Here is a 24,081-nt window from a genome sequence, read left to right as displayed (position 1 = left end):
AAACCAAAAGTGCAATATTTCGTTGGTTTCTTAACACTTTGTCTTCGTATGTCGGCTATTAATCAATTCACAAACACCTGCAAGTTTTAATATTTTTACGACATTTACGTAATAATACAAAATTTTAACCTACTTAAGATGCCAGTCAACATCGATATATCTAATTTAAATCCTTAATCACTTGGCGGCATGGGATTAATGGTTGGTTCCTTTTTAACATTTTGCACAAGAATTTTCTTTTTTTCCAAATACTAATCAATTTTCCACGTTTCACTCGTAACATTTGGTATCAAAAATTTGACAATAAACTTTCAGCTGTGCAAGAAATTTGATTAAGTGAATCGAATAATTAATTTATTATATAAGTTAATTGATTAGTTGGTATAATTCTAAATGTGCTTGCCGAACCTTCATCATGTGATCTGTGTATACTTGCATTCGAAGTTGGCCTCATGAAAAATCATCAAATTAACTTCATGGAGCAAAAGACGGCAGAATACTCGTGAACTTGTGATCTGACTAGAGTATACTAGTCAAAATGACCATGATCGAGGTCGCTAACAAAATACGGGAGAATACTCACGCAGCTTAGTAAAAAGATTAATGGAGATTAATGCCGATAAAAGGGTGCAAAGCCAGAATTTAACTGATGAAATTTCTCGTTTCTGAGTAAACTGACGTTAAACTATGCATAGTGATGAATTAGTGCTACAAGGAAAGATGCATAACAAATGTTAAAACTTGGAAGAAACCCATGCCATCGCCACGGTGAAGATCAACCACTGCAATGAATGATGCATAAAGACCAGCAACAGCAGAAGTTGTTTGCTCGAGTACTAGAAATGGAGCCCTTCATACCTTGTGGCTGCTGCTGCTACTTCAAGAGTAATTATATGGCAACTGGAACAGAACTCGGACTACAAATTTTTTTTCTTTTTTTTCAGGCTAAGCTCCAGTGAAAAATCAGTCCCTTCATTTCTGATTCAGCTGATAGTAGCCTACCAGCACCAAAACTGATGCTAGCAAAAGTTTTTGCTAGGAAGTGTGATGCGGGTGACCATAACCGCGCCCCCTGTTGAAGTATCCATAGCCCCTGCCACCGTAAGACCCTCGAGCACGACCACCACCCCGAAAGCCACGTCCACCACCTCGAGTTGGTCGATGTCTTCTAAAATCACCAAACGTCTGCATTGAGGAAGTGGAACTAAGTTCATAAACCAAGTATAGATGATGGCAAAGAAATCCACGAGGAGACACCTAAATACCTCCGTGTCTATCTTCAACTGCTCTGAATATCTAGTCCTCCCACCTCGTGTCCCATGATCAAGGGTCGCACAAGAAAGTGTATCGAAGAAATCATCCTTAACATAAACAGGCTTTATGGAGAAAAAACAACGTGAGCAATGGAGTTGAAGAGCACCAATACTTAGGAAAACAAATGCAAGCAGCGCACAATGACAAACACCAGCAAAATCACGTAAAATGCACTTTGACTACCTTGGTCACAAGCTTTAAAGCTTCATCATCTTCCTCCAGAATATAGTCACTTTCATCCTCTATCAGTTCTCCATGGTTGTCCCTCCAATGGGCTTTATTTTTTCCAAGGTGACCCCAGACTTCATCTTTGTTGAACTTTTCATTCATCGCCATAAAATCAAAGTCTTCAGTAAAATTAGTCACAGGACATGAATGCTGCAACACCCGACAAGAAGCACTTCCAATTAGGTGCTTGAAGACAGAAGAATCCGCTTTAAAAATTTGATGCCCATTTTATAGTTAAACAAAAGTAACTATGTAAATATATTAGTAACAATATCAGTATATATTTGAATGAAAAGAATAGCTTTTTGACATACACATGAATCCAACTACCTCGATCATACTGTCTTGAGAGGGTTAGTTAAGGGTTGGTTAGGTAACATGTGTCAGAGCTGCAGTCATGGGTGCTTCTGCTCATGTCGCATGTTAGATTCTCATGTTAACCATTAATTAGCTAATCAACATGAGGAACGTTTCCCAGTAGTCATGGCCTTAAAAGTGCAGGGAAAAAAGCTCATGTGTGAACAGTTGGTTTGCTTTAAAGGACTACAGGAAAGAAAGAAAAGTGTCTAAGGTTCACTAATTTGTGAACAATAATATCTCAGCGACAAGTGCCCCTCAACTTCTAATGTTTATCAGACAAGTTTCATAAAGATCATCAAATCAATTCTCTCAAGATGCACCTGAATTCATTACTCCTTCAAGGGGGCACTTTTCTGGAAAACACTCCAGTTCAAAGTAATCTCATGGCCATCCTCTAAATTGCTATATTATGGTTTGACTAACAAGCACTAGAAGTGACTGCATATTTTCCAAATCTACCTAAGAACCTAATATGCAAACGTTTACATAGTACAAGGTTGGTTGACTTTTCCATTAAATATAATGGCGACACTAAAGAGAACAAAGCAAGGTCAACAAATGCAGTAAATTTGAACTCCCCAAGACATTTTGAATTATCCTATTTCTGAAATGTTGTTCCTGTAGAACAGATATAAGGAAAATCATAGGTACCTCATTTCCTCTTCCTCTTCCTCTTCCTCTTCCTCTTCCACGACCCCTGTTGTAATAATTGTGTAAAGCAGCTCCGTTTGACTGGAAATTCAATAAACACCATCATCAAATACATTATCCTTCAAAAACAGTATTGAATGTATCTCCAGAATTAGATGACATAGTAACAGTAGCTGAATAGAAAATAAGATAAATCCAGTGGCTGAACAGGCTGACTGTAAAGCACCTATCTGTTGGACTATTTCCAACTTAACAAATGAAGAGATAAAGAGTGAATTAGATGACATAGTAACAGTAGCTGAATAGAAAATAAGACAAATCCAGTAGCTGAACAGGCTGACTGTAAAGCAGTTATCTGTTGGATTATTTCCAACTTAACAAATGAAGAGAGGGAATCGTAAAAGAAATCAAGCATCACTGTCATCTTGTCTAAATGAAATAAAGTCCATGTTCTCACCAAGAAAATCAGAAATACCTGACCTTTTGGAACATTGCTTCCTGATCTTTTAGTAATTCTAGAACTGACAGATGCAGTAATTAATTCATCACTCAAAAGAATACTGCTAAACTGGTTGAATGTTACTACATTCTAAACCGATGTAAACAAAATAGTAACAGTAACCTACTGCTGAATGGGTTTAATGTTACCGCACTCAATCAATGTAATTCAGAACTGACAAATGCAGTAATTGATTTATCAATTAAAAGGACTGCTGAATCGATTGAATGTTATCACATTCTGAACCAATGTAAACAACATGGCACAGCATACCTTTTCTGCTGAATGGGTTAATGGTACCACATTTTATACCAATGTCAACAACAAAGTATTAGCGTACCTTCTGCATGGTTGATTTTGGAATTGACAATATGGGCTCCATGGCTTCTGCTGCTGAACTACATGATGGTTCGTGAAGCAACGGCTTAGACTTATCTTCAAGTGTTTTAGCATCAGCATCTGTTTGGCTCGTCTGCAAGGGCTGAGATGAAGGAAGCAAGGAGGAGCCTGTCTGCAACAGCTGACCTGGTGTCACTAAACCTACTGGCTTTTCAACTTGGCTTGAACTAGATGAAACAACAGCAGAAGGTACTGGCTGTGAAACAGATAAATGTGCCATGGTTGAACCAGGTTCTGTATTAGGCTTGCTACTAACAACAGAAGGCATACTCTGGGGCATGGGTGCAGTCTTTTCAAAATTAGAAGTCAAAGGAGGCACCAAAGGCAGACTAATGCTGAAGGTTGTTGCAGGGACAGTTGTTACCGGAGTTCTATTATGCAACAGAGTTGATGTTGTTTCCAGAGATAATGTGCTTGCTGACGATGGATCCATCATTGATGGCAATGGACCAGAGGTTGGGGTAGCAGTACCATGTGGAAGTGGACGAATCTCAGGCAAATTCTGAGATCCAGATTGAAAGGATGGATTCACTCCAGGATATTGAAAAGGGAGTGGCATGGAATGAGGAATAGGCAACCCTGGTGGTGGCTGGAGCAATGTTGGTTGCTGTAAATGAGGAAGACCACTAGATTGGGGATAATATCCTTGCCAATACAATGGTGGCATTGCGAGTCCAGAACCATTTGCAGTTGGAGGGGTGGGTGAGGAACCCCATGTCCCCAAGCCTCCACCAGGTTGATAAAGAGGTAAACTTCCTTGAAATGTTGAGCTTGCAAGCCCCGACTGAGCTGTATGAGAACTAAGATCTGCTATACTTCCACTTCCAACAGAAGGTGTGCTTGTATAGGTAGATGCAGGACGAAGATATTGTGACTGCCAAACATTTCAAGATACCATAAGAACAGACCAACGATCAACTATCACAAATTTGCAAGTTCATTTTTTTTACCTGGATTATAGCAGGATCGTTGTTTATGGATGTTGACTGAACTGGTGGAGAGGACTTAACCTGTAAGTCCTATAGCAAGAGAAACGATAACTAAATATCAAGAAATAAACCATTCAACAGGCAGAGCTATAGCAAACATAAGATTTTCAAGTTACGAGAACTTTAAACAGCCAAAATAATTTCACCAAGTGTATCACATAAACAGCAAGATAGTGCATTATTCTTTAAGTGTGATGCCTGCTACCTATTAATCAAAAAAAATCTGAACAGAGGCAATCCATTATGTTAAGAATCAAGCTGAAAAAAGTCAGCTTCCATTTGTTGATCAAAGCAGCTGCACGGAACACTGATATAGTGGACCACACAATGGACAGGGACTAGAACTCAGCTTATATTACAAATAAAATTAACACCCAACAGCAGCAGAAATAAAATGGTTCACAATACCAAACAAATCAGTCATAAATAAACTTGAAGTTAGGCCTTTCAGAACAATACATGTGAGCAAATACTCAAAGTTGTCATCATTTAAATAGGTTACAAATGTTTCAAAAAGAACTATAATAAGGCACTCCAAGTACACAAATCAATGAAAAAAATATTAAAGATGAACAAAAAGGACAAAAATGATTAGATACAACATGAGGCAATGAAATGTATCATGCCAGGTAAGCCTGATGATTCATGATTCAGCAATGATGCTAAAGTGACAACAACCAAGACCAAGTCATGCAAACTGAAACACAGGTCTAGAAAGGATGGAGGATTGTAGAATGTTGGACTGAAAAAAACATAGAAACTGAAAAATGAAGATCCTCAACCTAGCCTTTCTAATTCAAATTACTTTATTCCAAAATGTTCCTTGAGACACAAGTTTCCTTAAGCTTCCTCTTACGAATTCATTGAACTTCACTACCCTCCAGGCGGAAATACATGTCATTTGATTGCTCATGGTACCTTGATATCACTTCCTCGGAAGAGTATGTACTCATAGATTTTATCACTTGGTGGTATCTGTGGTCCATCTTTCTTTCGTCCTTCAGTTCCAAATGAGCGTACTGCAAACAAACATAAAAAAGAAAAGGTTGAAGGAAACTATACTGTCACGTAGTTCATGTACGTAAAAACACTAGAAAAAGAGATGACTAGAAAAAGATTTTGAACTAATAATATTTTCCTGGCCTTCCAACAAAAAGAAAAAAAATTGAGCAATGATATTATAGAGTTATTACAATGAAAATCAAAACAATATTGTCCAAATAACTCTTCAGCCAAACTAATTCTTGTTCTAAATATAAAAATAACAATCCATGAATAAGTTAAGCCCACTGGAGCATTGGTGACTGCATTACTACAAAAGTGTGGCATTGGTAAATTATGAGAGGGTGACCTCTCTCTCTCTCTCTCTCTCTCTCTCTCTCTCTCTCTCTCTCTATCTATCTATCTATCTATCTATATATATATATATGTGTGTGTGTGTGTGTGTGTGTGTGTGTGTGTGTGTACATACATATGTGCACACGCACACACAAACATATATATATATATATATATATATATATATATATATATAACCTACTAATAACTTAAGATTATAACATGTTAGCCTGTGAGACAATCCCTTTCCATACAAATTATTGAGCAACTAATTCGCTCGGGCCATGACAACTACGATCACACCATCAGTGCCATACATCAAAGTGAGAATATTTTATCAACTTATGTTTCAAAAACAAGCTTTATTGTTGCCACCTGTAATCCTGATGGTAAAATATAAAATGTGAATTGCTACTTGTTAGTTGGACCTCTATAACAGTTATTTGAAAGTACACATATCAGCTAGTTCAAAAAGAACAATACTATCATGAAGTAGACACTATAACTTCAACTTGCTGCAAGGAGATACATCCAAGATGGGCTTTTAGCTTATGAAGTGGATTCTGCTATAATCTACCAAGGCAGGAATATTTTGCTCACAGTTTAATAGGCTCAAGAATATGCAAGATCTCATGTTTCCAAAAATTATATTAAAAGGATCCCGATATTGACAGTGAAGGGCAAAGAGATCTGAAGAAAACAATCAAGCTTGTATCCTTTTCCTATGAGTAAGCTTATAGTAATTGATTATTGTACTAATTCAGTTAGCAGACACATGTGATCCACTATCCAACACACATCATTGATAATTCAGAAATTAAATATCTTAAAATTCATAGAAACATAGACTACCAATTAAAAAAGACTCAGAATGGTAAAGATGTTTACAGATGATAAACAAAAGAAAACATGAAAGAAGTGTTCATGCATGTATGTGTGTGCATGAGAACGTATCTTTTTTCTTGCTAATCTCTAGTTAGTTGATGTGAAAACCAAATGTGAAGAATTATACACCCCAGACGACAGTATTGTGGAAGGAAAGATTTCTAACTGAAGCATCTAAAATTTAGGTAATTAAAAGCAAATTAAAATGTTGATTACTCAGCCATCAAGAAGCGCCGATTAAGATAGGAAATGCAACGACAAATGTTATCCATGCTCTTACGACAGAGACAACCCTTATAAACGCTTCGAGAAGATACGTTACGACAGAGACAATCCTTATAAGGGCTATAAGGATCCAGAGATTCTAACCCACTCTATCAACCCTTATAAACGCTTCGAAATAACCTAAGCTGAGACTAGATGTAGCAATTTGGGGACATAACGAACAAATTTGAACAAAATGCAATTTCTGATTAACAACCACATAAACATAACGTAACAACAACATTTTCAGATCACATTTAAAAGAAGATGGAGAGCGAGCGATAACCTAAAACTGTGACCTAAAAGAATCGAGGAAGAGCTACAAAATAATCACAAAAATTCAACTCCCTTTAATAAAGAAACCCTAGCATCCAGATAAAGCATCAAGAGAAAAAGACTAGCAAATTCTCAAGAAACACCAGAAAGAGGACGCGGGAGGGGGCGACGGAACGATATGGAGGAGGGAGCGGGGATGTTCTACCGTTCTGCAAGCCTATGCTGGACTCCTGGGTGTTGATGCTGTAGAGGACCCCCTCGTATCTGATCTCGCTCTTGGAGGTCAAGCTTATGAGGCTCCCGATGTATGAGTCCGCCGACGACCCCGATCTCGCGGTCTCCGACACCGCCATCGCCTCCAAGAGAAGGAACCGAAGAATGAGAAGAAACAGAGAGGAGGCGAGTATAGATTTGGACAGGTCGGATTTGGAGAGGGTGACACAACCCAATCGAAACCGATTTCCGCTTTCCTCTTCTTTCCCTGCCTTATATATATATATATATATATATATATATATATATATATATATATATATATAATTGGGATGGATTAAAATAATAACAAATTATTTTTAAAAAAGCAGTTGAAAATTGTACATGTAGCATCAAATTTAGGTACAATTTTTTCTTATACATAACTTACCTCTATCTCTTTTCGTCGTCGACTCTTGTTTTTATGTTAGATTCATCGTTCGTAACTCTCACACAAGAAAGATAAGACACAAAAATTATCGTCTTCTTCCTCTTCACTGATCATGTTAATGGTACAAGAAAAGAAGAAAGTGATGTAAGTCGCAGTTGCAAAATTTTTTTAAAATAAAGATACTATGTGAATTTTTTTTAAAATTTTTAAGAATTCACCCTTAAAATTAACTATAAATATATTAAAATGAGTCTAACAAAATTCTTTTAAATGCTTGTTAGGATTTTTTTTTACTTTCATGTAATAAGACAAAATTAATTTTACAGCCAAAAAATAAGTCGACTTGAATTTGCAGTATCCCAGTCCAAAAATAAAATATAAAATATGTAATCTAAAAACTTATATATATTATAATTAATATTAATTTAAATATACTTATGTATTAGATATATTTAATCAAAACTAATCTGATAAATTTTTATTTTAATCTAAAATATTAATCTAATAGTGATGTAAGTATTAGTCATACAAACCTTATTTGATATATTTGATACAATTGGTGTTAACGGTGTCCAATATTTACTTATCAATATCAATCGATAAATTTATAAATCTAATATATATATATATATATATATATATATATATATATATATATATGTATATATATATATATATATATATATATGTATATATATATATATATATATATGTATATGTATATATATATATATATATATATATATGTATATGTATATATATATATATATATATATGTATATGTATATATATATATATATGTATATGTATATATATATATATATGTATATGTATATATATATATGTATATGTATATACATATACATATATATATATATACATGTATATATATGTGTGTATATATATGTATATGTATACATATACACATACATATACATATAAATATACATATACATATGTATACATACATATATATATATATATGTATACACACATATATATATACATATATACATACATATATATATATATATATATATATATATATATATATATATACGATTTCTCGATGGACATTATAATGCGAAACAAAGAATATGGTATCTATTTAAAAAAAATTAGGTATATTAATGTGTTAAATCTAAACTTTTTGAGGGATGAAAGTGAAAATTACCAATGCATATATACGCGAGTTAGCCCTCTCATGCGACTCCGTCGTGGAGAACACCGGAAGGGATCAAGAAACACCCTGTCGAGATGGAGCGAGTCCAGGTAATCCCTCTCTCCCATCCATGAATAACACCCCATGATCACGTCTCTTTCATCAATGGAATCCATCCACCGATTCACCATTCCCCCATCTCTTCTTTTAGTTTCAGATCGATCGGATCTTGTCGCTTACATGATAAAAATGGGTTTTTTCCCCTATGGAATTGATCGAGAAAGGAAGCTAGGTTCTCGTGGATCTTGGATCCATGCTCGCAATATGAAATTTTATTTAATTTCGGAAATTATTGATCGTTTTGTTGATACTGTTTGCAGACTACAGAGGAGAATTATGCGAATCCAAAAACTTGCCTTTTCCATGTTCTTTTCAAGGTGTGTTCTTTGACATTGATTACCAGTTACTAGTTGTTGTTATTGTGGCAATGAGTTTGCTTGCTTTCATGTCGATAGGCTGCATCGTTGGCTTTCTACATACTCTCAGCACTCTTCATCGATAGTTTTGTGATCATTTTTGTGGTCACTGTTTTTCTTGCGGCTCTCGATTTCTGGGTCGTCAAGAACGTCAGCGGGAGGATACTGGTCGGGCTGAGGTGGTGGAATGAGATAGATGAGCGAGGAGAGAGCGTCTGGAAGTTCGAATGCTTGGATCAGGAGGTTCTGGCATTCTCTATCTAGCTTGAGTGTTATTTGGGGGATTGATTGATCGAGTACAATGCGAATTCCCATCCATTTTTATTCTTTGATTTATTATCTTTACAGTCTCTTGCGCGTATGAACAAGAAGGATTCCTGGCTCTTTTGGTGGACGCTTTATATCACGGTAAGTCGTCTAATTCATTATAGCTATTGCTTGCATTGTTTATGTAGTCACTTGTTCTTATGGATGCTAAACAAGTATCCTATGTTCTCAATTCTTGTTATCTATCGAGCAGAGGCATGCTCGATTTCAAACCAGCAAGCAAGGAACAGTTCATGTAAGGATGACATGGTAGTTTATTTCTTCATACACACAGGCATGCTTTATTATACATAGGATTTTTGGGTTCATAGCCACATATGAATTCATATGGCTAGTATTGATGGCTTAATCTAGAGACAAGTGTGGAATGAAAAGTTGGAAACCAGGAAAAAGAAAATCTCCATCAAGGTTATACATGATTCAATATCTGACATGATAATAGGATCTTTTCTTTATGTCAAAACAAATTCAAACTGGATCGAATTTAGCTAATTAGCTATTACATCAACTTTAAATCATAACCAGGACTCAAAATAATAATAATTAATAAAGGTTAAATGAATATTCATGACTGATATGTTACTTATCATTCAGAGAAAAAACTACTTTCAAAATCTTTGAATTATTCTTATCGACCTGTATTTCCACTCGTGCATTATTATTATTTTTTCTCAGGTAAGGTGTTGTATCTTCATAGTTTTGTCATCTTTAATGCCAATCTGCTTGTATGGTTTACTCTGTTTGACCTATCGCTTCTTCTAAATACCGGAGGCATAATTCTCCCTGTTGTTTTAGCATTTCTCACTTCCATTGCACCTTCACTTGTTTTCTCTGCTGACCCAAATGAAAAGTTGTGAGATACACGTAATTCACAAATGAAAGTTGAATTATGCAGTTGCTATTAAAGTTGCAATACCAATTCTCTTAAAAGTACATTCCTCGCGTTTGCAGGCTGTTGCTTGGATTTTCCTTGCGATATTCTCACTTATAAGGTTTCAGGCAGATTATCTACTAGTCGTGGGAGTTTGTTTAAGCCTCAGCATTGCAAACATTGTGGGCTTCACTAAATGCCGTAAAGGTACATGTCTCATGTGGTTAGATTTGATCATTCATTGTGTTGTCTAGATAATATATACTGATTATAAGCCAAACATCTCTGATGTTTTGTGCTTGCAATCTGGCACACTTCATATACTGGATAATTCTTAGCTTTCTTACTAACGTAAAGAAACCACATCTGATCAAAACCCAGATCAAACTGAACAAATTAGGAGTTGGCATCTATACTACTACTTGGTTGGACACTGGAATGTGCATTATATGTATATCTTTGGAATTCGTCTCTTGTTAGATATTTCACTTCTTTTACGGTTATTGTAAGAATAATAGTCTATAAATTATTATGTTGCTTAATCTCATGTTTATCCTTGTTGTTTCAAAGATATGCTGATGTTTTGAACGTAATTGGAATTTGGAAGCTATGAAGCATATATTTGTTTGGGCTTTTTATTCGCAAACTCAAAGGACCCATTTCATGTGAATATGACATAAAGATGCTCTTTTTTTTTTGGCTCTTGTAAGAAGTGTTTCCAATTCCTAATTCAATTATAGCAATGCTCAACTACTGCATGCTACGATGATATGGGTTTTTCTTTTCCTTCCTGGTGAGACATTATTTATGGCACACTAACTATTCGAGACATATTTTGCCCCCCTTCTTGAGAACTGCTGCTAGAGATCTCGAGTGACAAATACTCCTGTTTTGATGTTCTGACCTCTTTTTTCTTCCCCCCTTTTCTGTGCTTCAGATGCCAAGAAACAGATCCAACAATTTGCTAGTCAGACAATCGCATCGCATTTGACATCATCGTTGCAGTCAGCATTTAGTATCGTCTGAAATAACAAATGAACCGAGGAAATGCTGCAAGTTCGTCGCGTTAAGAGGATATTGTTTTTCCGGAAGAAAAAGCCGCTTTATCCTCACATCTTTTTTTTTTTTTCTCTTGACCATTGTACCACACAAGAAATTTATTTATTTGTAATGAAGTCGTTATGCCATTTGCATCGAATGGAATGCATAAATTATTTAGCAAATATTATGTTATCAAATATTTTTTTACCTTTATCCGATGAGCAAACATCTTTATTGTGACATGTTAGTGGTTAGTATTGCAATTAAATAATCCAAATTTTAAATATTTATGGTTGTATAGTACTTTATATGAAAGGATAATTAGAAAAAATAGATTTACGATGCTATGGTTAAAATTGACACAACATGCAGTTGTTGAAAATTTGAAACATCATCCAAACGCAAAGAAAGAAAGAATGAAGCCCTTGAAGAACATTTTCACTAACTCAAAATAACAAAACAAATAATTAATGCCTCTAATTTCTCCTGAATTTTGTAATGTTTGACCAAAAATCTATTTTTTTATTTTATTTGAATGACCAAATGGTAAGACAGGAACTATAAATTCATTATCCCCAATTTAAATCTGGATGTTGCTTGTTCAAAAAAAAAAAAAAAAACTTGAGATTTCTCATTCTGCTGATTTTATGCAGGGATCTCAGATCGAACTTGTTCTCTAGGCTTACAGCAGATCTTAAAAAGGAAAGAACAAAGAAACAACACAAGTTCTTGGAGCCTCGAGCCCTTTATAGCCTACAATGAAAAAAGGCTCCTGCCATCTTTATTCTTTAGCTCCTCAAATCATAGTTAAGGAAAGAGGATATCACATTAATTGTAAATATCGGTTTCAAGCTTTCTCCAAAGGGAAGGTTTTATTCAGCATCAGGTCAAAGACTGCTGGGTAACCACAAAAAAATAAATGGTAAAATGTCAAGAACATGATGTAGGCCTTAGGAAATCTCCAAAATCCCAGCACAAGTGTTGATGGTCATGTACAAAAGCGTATTAGGACTCTGTTCATATACACAACTGAGTTAGGAGATACACCGAAATTATTGATCTCTGCACATATCTGAGCTTATTCCACGATCATGCCACCGAGAACATTGTGGAAGTCAGGTGTCGGCAAGTTTTTGTTCTTTAAAGCTTCCAGATCCTTTCCCGATGGCTTCTTGTGGTCGGTCATCTCAACCGGATACATTGCTGCAGCCAGAAACACTATTGAGATCGCTGACTCACATGGTAGAAGCAATTTGCAGTGCTACAATATTCAATTGCATGACCAGAAAGAAGATAATGTTCCTTTGACTAAAATTGAATTTACTCATGGCATGAATGCAATCTACCTGGTTATCAATGAAATGCAACTTTTTATTAAATATGGGTGATTTTTTTCCCCACCCAGAATAGGCACGAGAAACATTAGAAAATGGACTCCAAGCCATCTCATGGTAAACTTTTTAATACAAAACATAACACATAGCTAAAGCACAAGGAATATACTTGGGGGATGCTGAGGTAGAAGCATGAAGAACATTTTTTGATGCATTCTTGTAGAACTGAATGGAAATAAATCCACCCCTAGCTCGTACAGATGATTCGGGAGAACCATGGAAGCTGAAATTGGAACTGCCTCGAGAAATAACCCCTGTGAACACACCCAAAAAAAAATGAAGCCTGACAACCAAATAGTAAAATCTAGATAGTGATTTTCTAACTGAGTTGAAAAAAAAAAGTAATACACATAACAACACTAAAATGACATGTTATGAGCATTGGTAAATTAATTTAGTTCCTCATGTAATCATGTTGTATGCGCTGATATTTTGTGCACAACCATTCCACAACCTTATCAATTCAAGGACCAAATATAAAATGGGCCATTAAAAGAAACATTAATTGCATGTAACATCATGTGTGATGACAACGAAAGTGAATGTTTAAAACTCAACTAGAGCATTCTAACATAACCATCTTAAGACCCTGAATACTAACCCACTAATGCATATAATACCTACTTCTGCAGATAAATACACAAGACAACATAACTGGTAATATAAATTTAGACCAGATTATTATCCTTGAGTATTCTTGGAACCCTGCTTCATAAATAAGTAAACTAGGAATCAAATAAAGTCCATCTGGAACCAACAAGAATCGGGTGAAGCAAAGAGTTTGAAGTGAATTATGAGACTAACGTTCCAGATTAAGGTTGACTGGCAAAACAGCTTCAATTATGAACCGAATCAAATGTGGGAGGCAGCTTTATAACAGTGCACCATTGATCAAGACTGAGGTAGAAGAAAAAAAACTCAAAATTTCAAATCAAAGGCTCGTTTGAATAATTACAAACAGTGAAACATAATTGAAGCAGATCAAAGGCTAGATGCACACCAATGAAGGCCTGTCTGGACTTCACTCAAAAAGTAAAGCTCTGGTGTACAATTCAGGACCAGACTTTACTTGCTTAGAATGAGCTAGCATTTAATCAACACTAGAACAAATCTGGGGATAACCATATGTGAGTGACTTGAATCATCTGGCAGTCCTAACCATCCACAAAACAAACAACTCAAAAGACACAAATGAATGTATCTATTGGAATCAACATCGTAGATGTCTTCCATGACAACTGAATGTTCTGCCATCTAATGCATGCATGACCTATACAAAAGTACGGACCACAGATGTTGTTTGAGATACACGAATAAGGGGTGAAATGTGGTACAATTATTAATTGCATAAACATGTCATTGTATCATGAGATTCTACTTTTAAATAAAAGTTCCAAGGAGAAGAAAATAACACTACTGGTGACTACCATAACATAAGAGCTCAAATATTTTTTTTAATAACAAAATATGGATGCATGAAGTCATTAACTTAATTGATAGATGTGACAACTATATGCTTGAGAGAGGTGCTTGCATCAACTAAATAAGCTCATACCAAATTAAATATGCACACACCATAAAACAATTTAATAAATATAACACAGAAGCAAAAAATGGAACAGAAAAAAATCAAGTAGTTACCATATATCAGCATGTTAAAGCAGCATCTATGTGTAGACAAAGCATTATAGCATAGGGAAAATTATAGTACACAAAAAAAAAAAAACGAAGCCATTTTGAGACTATGGGCTTAAAAACTAGTTGGATAGCTGACAGAAAAGGTTTCTAAGTCTTCAAAATTTGCTTGTAAAGTAATGCAAATAGAGATAGATGATCAGTATAATCCTTTAGTATGCACAAGAAACATATTCATCACATTCGAATAATAAAATTTTAATGTTCAACGATATGAATCAAATAGACCTTTGACTCTTAACAGTTTAGACTGCAAATAGGGTTTGACCTATCAAATTAACAAACATAATGTTCACAAAACTTTTGATTGGTTCTAGGGCAACATTCTTACACATAAATCATTGTGAAAAGAAAAACAAAAGGAACATCAAAATGATAAGCAATTATTTCCTTCCTTTCCTTATCACCCAATGATTAAGAGTCACAAAAATCAGAAAGCATATCAATTTATAAAGCTCGATTATGGCATGGAGGTATGGAGGATTCTCTGATGTCAAGTAGAAAATTTAACATCAGCCAATTGAAGTTCCTTCCTCGTATTATCTAACATATATAGGCATGTAACAAACAATTTACAGTGGCATGGAAATTCTAAGTATGGTGAGGCATGTCATACATAAAGTTGCTATGCAAATTAATCAACCAACACTAGAAAACAAAGATGCACAATGTCATCAACAGATTTAGTTCCAGCATATACAAGTAGCATAGGTAACATCAACAACCAAAGAAGAGATGCCAAGTTAGTTGAGAGTTTAGTCCTTCCAATGCTAATAGGAAGCAGCAATATGGTATGACAATGCCAAGATTTAGAAAAAACATTAACAAGTTATATACTTCTCATGACATTTTCATTGCATATTAAAAGTAACAAATCCTATTCCAACACACTATCAACATGTATTAGGGATGCATCGCACCTTGCCATATTATAACAATGACAAAAAGAATAGTGATAATAAAGGCCCAAAAGTTGCCGTTGGAATGTGTCAACTTGGCATTCTTCATCTTCTTTTTCATCCGTTCAATCCTTGCCCGCTTCATCAACGCAACCTCTGCGATCTCTTTCATGAGCTTCTGGTCTGCAGCATCCAAAGGTGGAGAGTTGGGAGGCCGAGGTGGCTTGGGAGGTTTCTTGCACCCCTTCTTTTTTGTCTTCTCGACTCCAATTTTCTTCTCCGAAAGGCCCACCTTTGCCTCTTGTCCAAGCCTCTTGTCCACCAAAGCTTCCTCCTTTGTGAGAGGAAGCTCTACAGTGTTAGATGTACTATGATAAAGCTTCACAGATCTTTCACCTTTTATTGACCTACTAATAGCGACAAAGCCATTCCACACCCTACCCAGTACTCCTTTATCCTGTCCAGCACTAAACACGGTATCCTTTGCTTCTTGCTGTTCTTTATTCACAGAATTCACGCCACTTTCTAAATCAAACACAGGATCTCCATCACCCAAACAATTCTTATCCATGATAACCATAAATCCAGCCTTCCAAGTCACAAAATTTAGTATCTTTCAAATCATTGCTTGCCAGCATCTATACGAGAACACTTCCTCTGCTGCAAAACTGCCACCATCCTGCATTCCAAAAAGGTCAAAGATCATTAAGTCACTGCCAAAAGTCCATCCTTTTTCTAATCGGAAAACATCCATCGAAGAAAACAACCAACATTCTCCTGGGAGAATCTAGGGTTCTTCATCAAAACCTTAGGATGCAGCGCAACCTTTTCATTTCCTTTTCGCATCCGAGAAAGAATAATAAAAAAGGGAACTTTCCAGACCAAACAACATCGATCTTGCCAAACATAACCAAAAATCGACGAGCAACGAACAAACGTAAGCCGATCCGCGGTGCTTACCATTCCGCCCAACCAAACAAAACCCTCAATCGAATCAAAACGAAGGCATGAGCTTGGCATCCATCTTCGACGAAACAAGTCAAAGGGTTCCGACCGAGGGAGTAGGCGGGGGGGGGGCCTGTCGGGAACGGATAAGGGCGGAAATAGGGTTCCCTTAAGGACAAATCGAGGGTTGGTGAAGCTGAAGCATCGGAAGCCGGGGAAAACAATTGGATTCAGCCAAAACCAAGCCCGCAAACACGAATGAATCCAAGGGAAGTACGATCGAACGGTGTGAGATGGCCAGAGGGAGGCGAGGATCCACTCCAAGAAAGCTCTTAAACTGGATTCCTTCAATTCGCATGAGTTCCTAACTCGTCACTCGACCACTGCGATTTTGACACGCGGCTTTCCGATTTAAACTCGATTCCTTCAATTCGCATGAGCTCCCCTTTTACCTTGTCACTCGACCACTGCGATTTTGACACGCGGTTTTCCGAGCATTTTCAGCAAGTAAAATAAATATAGGCAATTAGATATTAGGCGATTTCTCAAAAAAAAAAATTCCTAATTTTTGAATTTTCTCAAATGACATCTCAAATTTAAAAAATTCTCACGAAGTATTTTTCAAAAATAATAATTTAACTCCTATAGGCCATTGTCCTCCGTCATGCCTCTGCCCATCGACAATCTCTCTCCCCTTGCACCTAATCGCCCTACGCTTATTAACCCCGTTTTGTGATCAACTATGAAAAAAAAGATGTTTTATAAAAAATTTAAATTTAAAGTGTTTTACAAGAAAAAAATGTAAAGTTATGAGTTTTTTTCATAAATTCATTGTTAGATATTTGTAAATACAATATTTATTATATAAAACTAATTTACTTCTAATTTTAATACTATATATATATATATATCCTTTTAAATATTTTATTTCCATCAATATCGATCTAACTGATAATATTAATTAATATTTATAATTTTTTATAATAATAAGAAAATTAGAGAAGATTATCAAATTGAGATAAAATTATAACAATAATTATTTTTTAAATAAAACTTATATTAGTGATATTATTGTTGAATCTCGTATTTTGATGATGAAACCAATTGATATGTGTTTATATTTTAATCTGCGTTTTAAGTGATGCAAGATACTTCGATCAGGATGAGACAATTAAAGCAGGAAAAATCATGTTGTGCCGGGGGAAAATATGTTAGAAGATTAGACGTAGGGCCGGTGGAACGGTTGACGTATCGACAGAAGGCTTCGGGTCGTGGATTCGGGCATTGAGCCAAGAAAAGCGGATATTGCGCTAAGGATATCAGAGTTGTGGAGTTAACTAGCCGATTGAGCAATAGGCCACAAGATAGGACGATGCGTTGAAAAATCAGACGAAGCGTCGAGGGACCAATGACATGCCGAACAACTTGATTAATACTTAGTATTAATTGTGTAGATCGAAGTGTGTTTTTTACATGTGCAGGATTAACTACGATAGCAAGGCATGAAACAAAATAAAGTCCCAGAGTCACGGACGCGACTTCGTTGGGAGTTCGAGAGTTCGTCGGAAGTTCGGACGTTCGTAGAAGTACTAGCGGAACTAGTCGAGAAGTCTCGGAGCTTGCCAGAGAAGCTCGTCGGAACTCACCAAGAAGATCGTCGTGAAGTCCAGGAGCTTGCCAGGAGTTCGTCGGAACATTATCGAGAGATCAGCGGAAGATCGCCGGAAGCTCGTTGGAAGAATAGATATAGGGACTAGTTTTGCTTAGCAAATGTCTTAGGATTTCGTAGTTAACACATAATTGGGCTTCGATTTGGGCCAACCCAATTAGGGGCCAGCAAGGCCTATGTAAGAACTATGTTGAGCCCAATAAGAAACCCAAACAATGCCCCAAGGAGTCTCACCATCAAGGCACAGTCTTCGAGACTGTGTCAGGCGATGGTACCGCCAAGCACTACACCCCAAGCAGTGGTACCTAATAGCATATAAGATTTCTGCATGATAAAAATGAAATTGAAAGAAGAAAATTGTATTGAAGAAGCTTTAGCTTGAATACATTAACATGTCCCTCTCCTATTTATACAAATTAGTATGGAAGATTTTCCTCAATAGAATAGAGGATTTCCCTCAACAAACTAGAGAGATTTTCTCATATAATTGAGAAAATCTTATATGCTATCATGCCCCCGCAAGATGGTGCTCCTATCAAGGATACCAATCTTAGATTGATGCAAAGCAAACAGTTTACGAGCCAGAAGCTTCGTGAGTAGGGCAAGAGCAGATCGCTGCTGCTATTGTTGCTGTTGCTATTGCGACGGCTGCAATAGAGGAGAAAGCTGCAGCAATGGAAAAAGCTATAGTAATGCTCTAGCAAATGAATAAGCTACAGTAGAGGAGGAAGTTGCAGTGATGCTATAGCAAAGGAGGAAGCTACAACAGAGGTGCAGCAGAGAAGAAAGCTGCAATAGAGGTGCAGCAGAGGAGGAAGCTGCAACAGAGGAGGAAGCTGCAGCGATGCTACAATAGAGAAGAAAGCTACAACAAAGGAGGAAAGGTGGGGCAGTGTTGGTGAGCGCAGCACTAGAGATGCCACAGCAGAAGGGAACGGACGTTGGCGTAGAGTGGTAGTGGAGAATACAGTTGTCGTTCGCCGAGGAGGAAAGATTTGTCACACCGATGGCCTGACGACGGAAAAGCAATAGTAGAAAGCCTTTTCTTTTGCCGCCGAAGGTGGAGAAGCAACAGTGATGAGTCGGCAGCGAGAAGAGAGCTTGCTTTAGGCAAGCGAGAATATATTAACATGCCCCTCTCTTATTTATACAGATTAGGCGGTAGTATCCCCCGTGCCCGAGGAACCCGGGATGGGAGAGTTTTAGGCTCCAAGTTTGAATCAACTTGAAGCCTATAAATATCCCTCTCATCCCTGGTTAAAACACACAAGTATTGAGAGTAAAAAAGTATAGAAATACTACTACAATCTTGTGTGAGCTCCTCTCAAAGTTCTAAGTGTTAGAATAGATTGAGAGAGGAGTGAGTGGGGGTGTAAGGGTTATCTCCTAAACTCGATAAAAGGAAAATTGAGTTGTAAAAGGTAATTGCCCTTCGCCTATTGAAGGAAGACCTCTAGTGGACGTCGGTGACATCGTCGGAGGAGGAAGCCGAAAGTGGATGTAGGTCACGTTGACCGAACTACTATAAAACTACCGTGTTCTCTGGTTTATATTTTATTCTTGCATTTACCTTACTGCAAACCACCATACGTGCTTTACTTCCTCGTTACTTTTGCTGCACACATTTACGAACGTGTTTCAAGTTAAGATATTTACGAAACGATTTTACGTCGAAAATCGATTTTATCAAAACGAAATTTTTGAAGACGTGATTTTACCGCTGCACTAACTCACCCCCCCCCCCCCCCCTCCCCCCCTCTTAGTGTCGACCCGATCATAACAATTATCTTATATAGGGTGTGGAAAAAAAAAATTGATGAACTTAACTAAAAATAGTTGGAGTTGAATTTGTAGTCAATAGGCATTATATTTAATCTTAAAGTTCCTAAAGATAATTGGCCTGGACAATTTCTACAAAATAGTAAAAGAATTCTAAAGAGAGAAAAAAGAGCTGATTTTAATTGCCAAAGGAATTCTAAAGCTTTAGGAAATGATTTTTAAGTGGGGTAGGAAATGGAGTTCACTTCAATGCTTCTTAAACTCGCTAACACGCCCAATCATTGTGACCGTTATATTAATTAAACCGGTTCTGAAGCTTCCCGTTATGGCACTATGTGTAACGGGTCTTCATAAACCCGGTAACAAACAGCTGATAACATACAGCGCCAATGCAGGCCTTGGCTCCCCTACGACCCTTCCTCACCTCATCTATCACCGTACGATCGAGATCCAACGGCTGCCTGATCCTCTCCTCTCGCCCCTGCCTCCTCCCACCCCTTTGCTCGCCCGTCCGATCACCTCCGGTGGCCGCACCGCCCTATCTCAGCCGCCGTGCGCACTCGCCCCTCCGCGACGTCGCCGTCCTTATGGCGTATCCGGGCTCCTCCTCGACTCCTGCCAGCCTCGCGGAGCTACACGATGCCCCCGACTTCGATGCCCTCGTCGACCCCGATGGCTACCTCTCCGTGGTAGGCTTTGGGTCTCTCCTCTCCGGTAACCCTCACCGCCTCTCCCCCTTCCTCTCCTTCGTCTTTCTGACGCCCCGATCCCCTTGATCGGTCTCTTCCTGCGGCAGAGAGGAGCGCGAGGAGCACTTTCCCCGATCTCAAGAACTTTCGGGTTGCGGTGCTTCGTGGGTTCCGGCGCGTCTTTGCTCACGTTGCGCCGATCTTTTTCGAGCGTGGCATTGCCAACGAGGAGACGGGGGTAAGAATTGAGTTCCTTCGAATTAGTGCTTTTAGGAATTTATGAGCTTCAAAGGCTGCTTCTTTGCTCTAATTGGTGATATGAGATGGTTTCAGGAGGTCTCCAGCTTGAGTGTGGAGCCATGCGAGGGGGAATTCCTTATAGTGACTGTCTTTGAGATCAAGAGTGAAGAGGTGAGTTCTATACTTCGCCTTATATTTGATTGCCCATGAGAAAGTGTTGACCTTTTTTGGGGAAACACATTGAAATCGATCCTTTCAACTTGTGATGAGTCCAATGAGCTTTGCAGGTTCCTGCCTTCATTGAGAGGGAGAATGAATTCAGATTCTTAGCAGTGAGTCACTGTCTTGCTTGATCATTTGCTTGTTTTGGTGTTTAATTACCATCGAGAAACAATTGCTAATCCTTTTCGTTTGGTTGGGCAGGTGGTTCCTGAAGGTTTGGATGGGATTCCTTTTACCAGTCCTGCTGTGAGTGTGCCAGGAACTGAGTTATCTCTGGCTGCAATTATGCGTCATGCTTCTATTTGCTCAACTACAGTTTGATTGGTCGGGCTAACGAATTGCAGTTCATGGATGATTCAGGTCGTTTGTGCTCGCTACAGCGATGAAGAGTATTTTCAGATTAGATGCAAAGGTGGTGATTCTGTCCTTTAGAAGCATAGTACTTCTTGTTTGCTTATGCAGGTCCTCAAACCTAACATTTATAGAAGTTCATGGCAAAGCTTCTAGCAGAAGGATACATCCAATGATAGAATATCATCTATCTGAATTGCCCATTACTAATCTTGTAGTAATCTTTGTACACATTTTTTTGGATTTTAACAGTTCATGCATCTTGGGCTAGTCTGTATGGATAGATGAAAGAGAGACTTATCTCGGCCTAAGATAATTGAGTCAGGAACTGGGAGACTGATAGGAAGTCCTAGATAATTGAGTCAGGAACTTCTTCCACAAGCATTCGTGTGAATTTCCTAGTAATTGAGTCAGGAACTTCTTCCACAAGCATTCGTGTGAATTTCCTAGTTCATTGAGATCTTAGATGATACCTCTGCAATTTTAATTGCCATTCAGAAGACATCTCCTACTGGCAGATGTCTAATTAAATTTGATAATTTATTTGATTCTACTCTTTAGTTATTAGTTCATGCTGCTATTTCCTTCTCTGCAGGCAACAAAGACATTTTTTTCCAGCATTACGGACGATATAACATACAAAAAATATGGCGAGATGATATTTTGCCTTGTCGCATTTATCTTAGGCATTGGTAAGGATTAGTTCTTTTATCTTTTCTTTGTTATACATATGTGCTTTATTTTCAAAGTAGGTTATAGTGTTATGCTGTCATCATTGTCCATGATGATGACTTTTGAGGTATAGTTGGCACTAGTGATGAACAAAATGGCTTAGTTATTTTCTCTTTTTTTGTTTTTGGTTTCTTTTTTGCAATGTCGTCGAGATACCTAAGAAAAGGAAATGAATTGTAACATTCTTTTTTGTTCTAATTCTATAGCTAAAAGTTGTTTCAGAGGCACAGCATGTGTGAAGATAACATTCTGAAATCAGGATAGTTGACGGCGTCCGCTGTTACATATGGTTTTATGAGAATATTAGGAAGTTTATATTTTCTTTGCAAACTTAAAATCAGTATTATATGATTAGGGGCAGTCGACATTTGATCTTACAAATATGCCTTTCACTGAAAGATCTGGAATAAAACATGAACTTACTAGCTTGAATGGACCAAAACCTAATTTTGTGTTGGCAGATTTGTCAATCTCCGATGGCACAACTTGATCAGCTAAAGTCTCGTAGGAAAAGAAAATTAACTGGGCTTAAAGGAAGCTGATCCCTACATGGGGGACAATATAGCAGTTGAACAACTTGGAACCATGCCATCATGTCAAGGAGATCATCGTATGATATCTTAAACGTCTTGGCAAACGGAACATGATATGCAAGATGAACTTTTATATCTCATCTAGTCTCCATGTTCCCAAATCAACTCTCCTGGAAAGACATCTTGTTATAGCTGGAACTTTTAGGGCCTTCAGTTCTCTAGAATCAAGGGAGGGCTCTGAACTTTTCTTTGAGATCATGCTGAAGCTAAATGGTCCTAACTGAGAGCTTATGAAATGTACTCTAAATGAGAGCTTATGAGAGCTAAATGTTCCTATTAACTATAGAACTTTTCTATAGTTGCCTAAGATCCTTATTCAATACTTGCGCATATCCAATATTGTTTCAATCTAAATGTACTCTCTATTACACATCTATGCATTGCACGATATGGTTTTATTGTTAAAGTGAAAACAATAAGCATAATCAGTTTAGCATAATAGCCTTTCAAGGTTCATTTGTCTTTGTTATTCTTCCTCACAGTTTCTTATCATTCCAATCCTCCATAAAAATGTACCATGTGTAAGATGATAGATGACCTCAGAATTAAGTGGAAGCAATTTCATGGAGAACTCGTTAGATTAATGTGGTTACTGTTACGAGTTGCTGACTATAAACTGCAAGCGATTTCATATTTAGTATTTGCATGAAAACTGACATAATTATGCAGTGTTTTGGCAGCAAGAAATCTTGGGGAAGTAGCTTATGAGAATTTCTTGGATCATACCTTCATCAGTGACCGCAAAACGAGTATCCGCCAATACCTGACCTCAACTGGATCAGGAATTATGGAAGAAGAGCCACCAAAATCTCTCAGATACAGATATGGTGGGTGAAGATGGCCGGAACTTGCCCTCTTCCTCAAAAGCATGCTGGAGTTCTCTCAGTAACAGCATGTTGAACTGCTTCTTTGGAATATTTGCATCTGCAGTTATTGTATTTCCTGCTGAACATGGGCAGATGAACATCAAATTTTTTGTAATACTACATTATTCAGGCAGTATTTGGATTTATGTTAGCCGGAGGGCTATATATATATATATATATATATATATATATATATATAGTTTTTGTCCATTTATTCTCTGCTTGCGAATATATATATATATATATATAGTTTTTGTCCATTTATTCTCTGCTTGCGATTGCAA

The 24,081-nt window shown here is 37.2% G+C and overlaps 4 protein-coding genes across 4 annotated transcripts; 2 read left to right on the top strand and 2 right to left on the bottom strand.

Annotated features, from left to right (window-relative positions):
* Positions 1-614: 614 nt before the first annotated feature.
* LOC135605528 (protein decapping 5-like) lies at positions 615-7,677 on the bottom strand. Its single transcript, XM_065095713.1, has 8 exons — positions 7,409-7,677; positions 5,359-5,459; positions 4,402-4,470; positions 3,393-4,325; positions 2,554-2,634; positions 1,498-1,692; positions 1,266-1,376; positions 615-1,185 (listed from the first exon to the last, which is right to left on the bottom strand). Exons 1-8 carry the CDS (start codon positions 7,554-7,556, stop codon positions 1,036-1,038), a joined length of 1,788 nt encoding a protein of 595 aa, XP_064951785.1. The 5' UTR covers positions 7,557-7,677; the 3' UTR covers positions 615-1,035.
* Positions 7,678-9,060: 1,383 nt separating this feature from the next.
* LOC103976135 (Golgi apparatus membrane protein-like protein ECHIDNA) lies at positions 9,061-11,935 on the top strand. Its single transcript, XM_009391333.3, has 6 exons — positions 9,061-9,118; positions 9,389-9,445; positions 9,524-9,727; positions 9,833-9,892; positions 10,763-10,889; positions 11,620-11,935. Exons 1-6 carry the CDS (start codon positions 9,104-9,106, stop codon positions 11,706-11,708), a joined length of 552 nt encoding a protein of 183 aa, XP_009389608.1. The 5' UTR covers positions 9,061-9,103; the 3' UTR covers positions 11,709-11,935.
* Positions 11,936-12,530: 595 nt separating this feature from the next.
* Positions 12,531-16,917, bottom strand: LOC135605527 (uncharacterized). The gene is made up of 4 exons (XM_065095712.1): positions 16,672-16,917; positions 15,733-16,390; positions 13,227-13,371; positions 12,531-12,926 (listed from the first exon to the last, which is right to left on the bottom strand). Exons 2-4 carry the CDS (start codon positions 16,289-16,291, stop codon positions 12,911-12,913), a joined length of 720 nt encoding a protein of 239 aa, XP_064951784.1. The 5' UTR covers positions 16,292-16,390; positions 16,672-16,917; the 3' UTR covers positions 12,531-12,910.
* Positions 16,918-20,491: 3,574 nt separating this feature from the next.
* On the top strand, positions 20,492-24,014 carry LOC135605526 (uncharacterized). The gene is made up of 8 exons (XM_065095711.1): positions 20,492-20,818; positions 20,901-21,031; positions 21,127-21,204; positions 21,321-21,365; positions 21,457-21,501; positions 21,616-21,667; positions 22,202-22,298; positions 23,601-24,014. The coding sequence occupies exons 1-8, from the start codon at positions 20,494-20,496 to the stop codon at positions 23,764-23,766; spliced, it is 939 nt and encodes a 312-aa protein (XP_064951783.1). The 5' UTR covers positions 20,492-20,493; the 3' UTR covers positions 23,767-24,014.
* The last annotated feature ends 67 nt before the right edge of the window (positions 24,015-24,081 follow it).

The sequence above is a fragment of the Musa acuminata genome, chromosome BXJ2-2, assembly GCF_036884655.1.
Source record: "Musa acuminata AAA Group cultivar baxijiao chromosome BXJ2-2, Cavendish_Baxijiao_AAA, whole genome shotgun sequence".
In the NCBI taxonomy this organism is placed as follows: domain Eukaryota; kingdom Viridiplantae; phylum Streptophyta; class Magnoliopsida; order Zingiberales; family Musaceae; genus Musa; species Musa acuminata.
Note: the sequence above shows the minus strand (reverse complement) of the source record. Positions and strands in the feature narration are given on the sequence as shown.

Coding starts and splice junctions, on each gene's coding strand:
- LOC103976135 (XM_009391333.3), top strand. Junction 9,446..9,523: donor TTTTCCATGTTCTTTTCAAG/GTGTGTTCTTTG, acceptor TCATGTCGATAG/GCTGCATCGTTGGCTTTCTA. Junction 9,728..9,832: donor TCGAATGCTTGGATCAGGAG/GTTCTGGCATTC, acceptor TTATCTTTACAG/TCTCTTGCGCGTATGAACAA.
- LOC135605526 (XM_065095711.1), top strand. CDS start 20,494: ATGCAGGCCTTGGCTCCCCTACGACCCTTCCTCACCTCATCTATCACC. Junction 20,819..20,900: donor CTTTGGGTCTCTCCTCTCCG/GTAACCCTCACC, acceptor TTCCTGCGGCAG/AGAGGAGCGCGAGGAGCACT. Junction 21,366..21,456: donor ATGAATTCAGATTCTTAGCA/GTGAGTCACTGT, acceptor TTGGTTGGGCAG/GTGGTTCCTGAAGGTTTGGA.
- LOC135605527 (XM_065095712.1), bottom strand. CDS start 16,291: ATGGTTATCATGGATAAGAATTGTTTGGGTGATGGAGATCCTGTGTTT. Junction 13,372..15,732: donor CATTGTTATAATATGGCAAG/GTGCGATGCATC, acceptor GTGTGTTCACAG/GGGTTATTTCTCGAGGCAGT.
- LOC135605528 (XM_065095713.1), bottom strand. CDS start 7,556: ATGGCGGTGTCGGAGACCGCGAGATCGGGGTCGTCGGCGGACTCATAC. Junction 5,460..7,408: donor CAGCATAGGCTTGCAGAACG/GTAGAACATCCC, acceptor GTTTGTTTGCAG/TACGCTCATTTGGAACTGAA. Junction 4,471..5,358: donor TCCGAGGAAGTGATATCAAG/GTACCATGAGCA, acceptor CTCTTGCTATAG/GACTTACAGGTTAAGTCCTC.